Genomic DNA, 7,387 nt, shown 5'->3' on the forward strand with positions numbered 1-7,387 from the left:
ATCCCATATGCAACATGCTTAGATACAGTTATAGTCATCCCAAGACATAGTATATATACATCCTAAAACTGGGATAAATTCACAAAACAACACAAAGCAAAACAAAACAAAACAAACACATTCAAAAAGACTGAGTTAAGGAAAAAAAAACAAGACTTGAACTATGAATTCCCAAGCAAAATTCGTCTTCTGCATTCTTGCAATGACTTCAGTGATACTATCTGAGGTAATTGCTGAGCCAATGCCTGAATGCTTTATCGACTGTGGAACCGACATTGTTGGGTGTGCAGGGAAGTGTATCATGGATGCGACGCCAGACATATTCGATTGTATTACTGGCTGTGGACAAGCAAACCTTAAATGTTTGGCCAATTGTACAGGAGATGAGCTGCCAAAAGCTCCAGCTCCTAGCCCTAAAAGCTTTAAATTGCCATACTCTTTATAAACAGCAAAGAATATGGTAAAATACATCATATTTAAGCTCATTGTAATAATTATGTAACTCAAAAGATATGCCCTTCTACAGGGGTCAAAATAATGGGTTTATTCTTGTAAGAATATCCCTCTTCTCATTGTACCCTGTGATAAAACAGTGGAAATGAAATAAATTACAGTTATGTATATACTTTTATGAAAGCATCTCTCAAATTCTCACTCATCATTTCATCAACAATCTGCATCATATTAGAGAAAATGATGATGTCATATAGACAAGTAGTTTTTAGTAAATCATTGTACATATACCAAAGTTAGATACAGAGTAACTAACATTATTCAGTTATTCACAGAGTGTACCTTAAGAAATACAACATGTAGAGTTTCACATGTCCATTTGAAATTAACCATGGTACTACAAAAATCAATAATTTTCTTGACCAAATGATAAATTAAAGCAAGGCTCGCCTGATATCAATGTCAATTTCCAATAAGATAGAAGAAGTGTAGTACAGAGTAGATCACGTGTCTAGTCAGCACAACATCTGCTTGCAAAAAGCTTGATACTTAGTCTCGTAATTAGCGACTGTTCTTCTCTTCTATTCCTGATTTGGAGAATCTTTTTCGGAGGACTTCAAGGACATCCTCCATCTTCACATCTTTAAGTGCCAGAAGAACCATAGAATGATAAAGCACATCTGCCATCTCTGAAGCAGCTCGAGACTTCTCCTCGTCATTTTCTAGTGTGCGGCACAACTCATCTGCCTCTTCCCTGAGATATAAAAATGGTGAAAAAGAAACCTCTATATATATTTTCTTTTATAAAGAGAAGACTAAAGGTCGTACACCCAAGTTATTTTGCCAAGGCATTGAGCCTGTCATTCTATTTGTTTGGAATCTAATTAGACTAATATGGCTGAAAACCTGAAGTTATATTAGGTAAGGTCACAAACCTGACTTTTGAGCAGAGCAATTTTTCATCAAGCAATAACTTTTTCGTCCATGAAGGTTTGCTTTCTATCTTTCTTACTATTTCATCTTTCCGCTCAGAAATTGTTGATTCAAGTGAGTACAAAGTAGTCATGGCCAATATGTCTTTTTTAACCTAAAGACCACACCATAATGCATCAAAATTTCTTCAATTAACTATAAAAGTCTGGCCTGGAAAAGTTGCATGTGCCACAGGGTGCCATGGGCACACAGTATACCTGAGGATTTTCCACAATGCTGGAAACGGAGGAATAGTAACAAGTTTCTGCTCCAGTATGACAAGTTGGTCCATCAGGCTTCCCCAGGTATATAATCTGAAACACAAATTAGTGCTTCTAAGCAAACAATAAGATAAAATAGAAGATTCATTTAAAACAAAAAAGGCAGTACACACAATACATACCGAGTCACGGTCACAATCTAGAAAAATGTCATGTACATTGATGAAGTTAGAAGATGTCTCTCCCTTTATCCACAATTGTTTCCTTGATCTGCTGTAGAAAGTTGCCTTGCGAGAAGAAATAGAAGTGGCTAGCGCTTCCCTGTTAGCAAAGCCTTGCATTAAAATAGCTCCAGTATCCACATTTTGAGCTATAGCGACTGCTAAACCTTTATCATCCCACTTGACACTGTCTAACAAGGTCTCAACCTAGAATAGTCACATTTACCAATTAATCTCCATCACATAGAATCAGATAACAAACCTCAAGGATAGAGATGTCATCACAAAAGTTATTGGCGGCTATCAAAATGATCAACAAAGATGATCAAATAAGTTCAAACTGTACAAGCAACAAGAGCAGTTCGTGTAAAACCAAAAAAGGTTTTAAGGTAAGAAGTGTCAGATCAAAGAATTGATAAAAATCATGTAAAGACACAAGATCTAGAAAATTCCTAGCAACTACTAGAAGCTAACCAAAGGTTAACTTTTAACAAGCAACCAATCTTTATATAGCAGCTTGTATTTGAAGAAAAGAAGCAACTAGAACAATACAACTTGCTAGAATTTTTTTTTTTCTTCTGAAGACAATATAGGTGGTGTATAATAATAATAATGGAAATAATGGTCAACTGTATGATTCAGTCATGCACAAGGCAAACAAAAAGATAAATCCTATAGTAGGATATTGTAATAAGAATCATGTATTCAGTTAAGCTCCAGCTCAATAAAAACAATGCACACAACTGGAAAGTAATGGGAAACCTTAATACCAACTTAACTCACCATATTACTGCTACAAACCACCCTAGGCATCCACCTTTATTCACATAGAAAGACCCCAAGGGTAACAGGAAAAAGCAAGCCAGAGTTAGTTATTGTCAGAAGCAGAAGGACAAAGGGTCAAAAGAAAGTCTGATGTAATTAATAGAGAATAATGAATCTTTGGAGAATCATGTTGAATAAAGTGAGAGAAAAATCATGAGGTATGCAGTCAAGCTCTAACTCAATGGTTACCAATGCAAACTACTGGAAAACAATGTACATTGACCTGCGCTTGGATCTCATCTAAAGTCCAAAGCTCATAACTGCTGACGCTTCTTACAAAATCTAGCTATTCACAGGAACTTTGACTAAACATTCATGGCAGGATCCCTGATGATCAACGAGAGATACAAAATTTCAATTGATGAGCAGGAAACTTATCTTCTAACATCATGACCTTATCCTTTCATTTTTTTCTAGCAGCAATAAGCATTATTTTCAATATAAGTCAACTACAACAAATCCAAGAATCTACCCAAATATGAGTAAATATCATTGGGCATTTTTAAAGCATGGAAAAGAGTATATAATTGTAGGAAAAGAGCACGTAATAAAACTAATAATTAATAAGAAGTGGGGAAAGAACTTCTAGATTGTTTTAGAATGATTTTCTACTCCTAATAAACAGTCAGCAATAGAACACAAAATGCAAATTGGTTACTGTCTGACTAAAACATTCAAAATTACATCGAACATCTCCCTCTGCTCCCATGTTTTGTCTTTGAAGGTTATGCACACATTTGAAGAACTTATGTCCAAAATTTGTGTAAGACCGTCTTACTATCATAAGACCACTTTTGTGTGCCACTCCATAAGAATCTATCCTAGCTTCTCTATCCCCTTGGCCCCACCCACGTACAATGTGGTCTTAACAGTCTAATCCAAAAAATTTGTCAATCATTGCATTAGAGATCAAAACTGACAAATCAAATTTTATAGTACTTTAAGGTAACTATGTTCAACCAAAATACACTTTTGTATGGAGGGAGTATACAGCAATAACCTGTTCTGCAGCAGATAATTTGGTGTAATGTACAATTGTTGAAACAACAGGTTGATACTTATTATAGTGTTACTAGATCATAAAATAGTTTATCTACACCAGAGTGTCAAGAAACATTGATTTAAACAGCATTTAGTCTAAATTTGTGCTACAAACAACAAAAAATACCCACCAGGCTATATAAGCAGCCAAAGCAAGTGCAAACCAGTACCAAAACAAGCAAGAAGCAGGAAATGAGAACTCACTCTCTTGTCAAAGGAAAGACCTTTGTCTGCCACAGAAGAGCATGCCAAAACTTGCAACCGCGTCTTCTTAAAATTCCCACATCTATAATTCAAACCCCTGGGTAATGCAACGCGAGGAACAATGGAATTTCGTATACAATGAGGGGAGGAAATTGCCATTGATGAACTACAAAGGAAATCACAAGTTTCAATGTTAGCATTTAGAAATTAGCAATGGGGTTGTGACTCTTGTTAGTACAATAACAAATAAACCGATTACAAATTACAAATTTCAATCAATTTCTTCATCTAGATACACCCATGAAGGCAAAATTAACAGCCAACTAATCAAAACTCAATACATTCACAAATTAATCGACTAAACTACACACATTGAGCTAAACCCATCAAATCATTGGTCATTTTCATGCTAATAATCAAAGATTGAATGGTTAAAAACAAAAGGCTGCTACGAAATGGCAACCAAATTGAACTCAATTATCAAATTAAGCTCCAAAAATCACATAAAAAACTTCTAGCATAAGAATATCAACAAAATGGCCCTTTCTAAACTTTCATAATTTCAGCAATCACAATCAATAATTCAATAATCCAACATAGAAAAACCCCAAATTGACTATACTGACAAATAAATCAACGATAAACCCTAGATTTTGCAATTGATGATTAAAAATGAAGCTTACTTGAGATGAATCAATGGAGGAGAGAAATATCAGAAGCCGCTTGGAGGGATTATTGGGAATATGCTTCAATGGAGGAGAGAGAGAGGCGCAGCTTAACAGTGAGTGAAAAGCTTCAAATGAAGATACAGGAGAAGATTCATCACTCATGACACCAACTCAACACGGTGATGAGGTCGAGTGTTCGAACCTCACTGCCCTCACAATCACACTTTTCACACTATTCATCATGGGTACTTTTTAAAATTGTTTTTCCTTATAAATATCGACTTGTTATGAAGTTCGGAGTATAATTTTTATTTATTGATGATACGAGTACTACATTAAAAACGAGTATTAATTTTATTGCAAATACTCAATCAATATAAGACATTTACTTATATTTCAAATGCCTTATTTAATTGAACATTAATTATTTTATTAGTTAAAACCTACTCCGTACTTACAAAGGTCATGTTCACTTTTGCTTAATTTCAGTACAGTTTAGTTCGGTTCAGCTCCAATCAGTTCAGTTCAGCTCCTAATTTCCTTCTATCATAAAATATTTATTTTAGCTCTATTCAGTTCAATTCAGCTCCAATCAGCTCAGTTCAGTAAATATGAACAGAGCCTAATTATGCTAATCAAACTTATTTTTTATTAATTGTACTATGTTAATCACAGCTTATTTTCTCGATTCCCTAAAACCCCCTTAAGATATGGGACTTGTTATTCATCGCCCGCAAATCTCTACATAAAGCCCACATTTTATAATTTTTTGACAAATTTGCCCTTTTTATAATTTTAACCGAAGATAAATTTTTCGCACTAAAAAAATGTGGAGCAGCACCGGATCGCCGAGGATCACCGGAGAATCGCCGTCGTCATCGGAAAACGAGGTTCGTAACGCATCGTAAGGACGAAATGGTGGCTGGCGCCTAGCCAAAAGGCCATGCCGTGGTTGTGGCGCCTAGCCAGGACGCCGCCACCGTGGTAACGGCGCCTGGTGGAGAAGCCTCGACCATGGTAGTGGCGCGTGGCCAGGACGCCGAAGCCACGGCCAGAGCGCCTGGCTAGGACGCCGCCACCATGGCGGCGGCGTCCTGACCAGGCGCCCCGGCCGTGGCTCCGGCGTCCTGACCAGGCGCCCAGGCCGTGGCTCCGGCGTCCTGGCCAGGCGCCACTAGGGGAATATATATATATATATATATTTTTTTTTTTTTTTTTGATTTTTTAATTTAATCCCCTTTTTTTTTTTTGTTTTTTTTGTTTTGTTTTTGTTTTTTTTTATTTGTTTGTTTTTATTTTTGTTTGTTTTTCTTTTTCTTTTTTTTTTTTTTTTAATTTAATCCCCTTTTTTTTTTTTTTTTTTTTTTTGTTTTATTTTGTTTTATTTTGTTTTGTATTTGTTTATTTTTTTTTATTATGGTTTTTTTTGTTTGTTTATTTATGTTTGATAAATTTGAAATGAAATGTGTGTTATTATTTTGTTTTTTAAATGTATTATGCGTTAAATATAAAAATGATATTTAGAAATTTAAAATTTAGAAATTGCGTTTGTGATAATTTTGTGTTAAGTGTATTAATTTAATCTTAATGTAATTATATTTATACGTTATATGTTATTGTTACAGGATTATGGTGGAGACGGAAATGATTACAGTGGGATTTTTGTCCTTGATGGCCTGTTCGAAGATGCTCAACAAGCGATTGATTGGGCAAAACAGGTTGCAATTAGATCAGGCTTTTGTTTAGTAGTAGCAACTCATAAATCTCAACGGGATGGTAGAATGGATCGCATTTTGAGATGCGACCGTTATCGCAAAAGAGAAGAACGAGATTTCAGTAAAGCGATTCGGTTTGACTCAAAGCGTGGAGGGTTGGGATGCTTTGTACCATGCTCGCGTGCAACAGTGGAACAATTTAATTGCCATGTAGTTTTTGTTGATGTACACCTACCTTTTACTATGAGGCCTTGTATTGTCAATACTATGTCATTTCTATATGTTCATTTTTAAAAGATAATGTTTCATTTTAAAAACTAACAACAATAATTTCACAATATTACAAACTAAAAAGATAATATTGAATTTTAAAAACTAAGAACAATAATTTCAAATATTACAAACTAAAAAGATAATGTCTAATTTCAAATATCAGTAATCCCTCTGTGACGCCCACTGCCACTGCTCAAGAGTCCGTTCCAGATCGTCAATAACAGCTCTGCCTGATGCACTCGTCATGCAGTCCCTTTCCTCAAAAAGTCGGTGTCCCAACTGCATAATCTTGCCCATCCACTACACAAAACAAAAAACATGAAACGACGTATTATACATATATATATTAAAATAAGAGAACAACAAATAAAAGATGAGACGTACCGCATAAGAGGCAGTGGCAGGTGGCACATCGTCATCATCTGCGTCGTCGATGTCTTTGATCAACCTCGGGTGCGAGTGCCGGATGTACCATTCCATGTAGTGCTGGTCACACATGGCAGTCACCCCACTTGGCGGCCGCTGCAGCTCCGCCGTACTGCCTTACTGGGCCATGCCGGTGGAGGTGGGACAACTTGGACAAATCCAAGCTGGCGAAGACAGCGCTGCGGCATGTACGCCTCTACGATCTCGCGATACTGAATCAGTCCGGTGTAGAGGGTCCTGGGTACCCTATTACTAGGGTTCTGGCCGAAAGGCATCCAGTTCACCTGCACATTATTTAAAATCAGTAACAGTCATAAAATAAAGCATCAGATTGTAAAAGTAGAAATAATTTAATCACTGTACCTCTA

The 7,387-nt window shown here is 36.1% G+C and overlaps 1 protein-coding gene across 1 annotated transcript; it reads right to left on the minus strand.

Annotated features, from left to right (window-relative positions):
* Positions 1 to 599: 599 nt before the first annotated feature.
* On the minus strand, positions 600 to 4,791 carry LOC110700612 (histidine biosynthesis bifunctional protein hisIE, chloroplastic-like). The gene is made up of 6 exons (XM_021878172.1): positions 4,621 to 4,791; positions 3,938 to 4,103; positions 1,829 to 2,074; positions 1,644 to 1,739; positions 1,389 to 1,540; positions 600 to 1,207 (listed from the first exon to the last, which is right to left on the minus strand). The coding sequence occupies exons 2-6, from the start codon at positions 4,094 to 4,096 to the stop codon at positions 1,015 to 1,017; spliced, it is 846 nt and encodes a 281-aa protein (XP_021733864.1). The 5' UTR covers positions 4,097 to 4,103; positions 4,621 to 4,791; the 3' UTR covers positions 600 to 1,014.
* Between the last annotated feature and the right edge of the window lie 2,596 nt (positions 4,792 to 7,387).

The sequence above is a fragment of the Chenopodium quinoa genome, unplaced genomic scaffold (assembly GCF_001683475.1).
Source record: "Chenopodium quinoa cultivar QQ74 unplaced genomic scaffold, ASM168347v1, whole genome shotgun sequence".
In the NCBI taxonomy this organism is placed as follows: domain Eukaryota; kingdom Viridiplantae; phylum Streptophyta; class Magnoliopsida; order Caryophyllales; family Amaranthaceae; genus Chenopodium; species Chenopodium quinoa.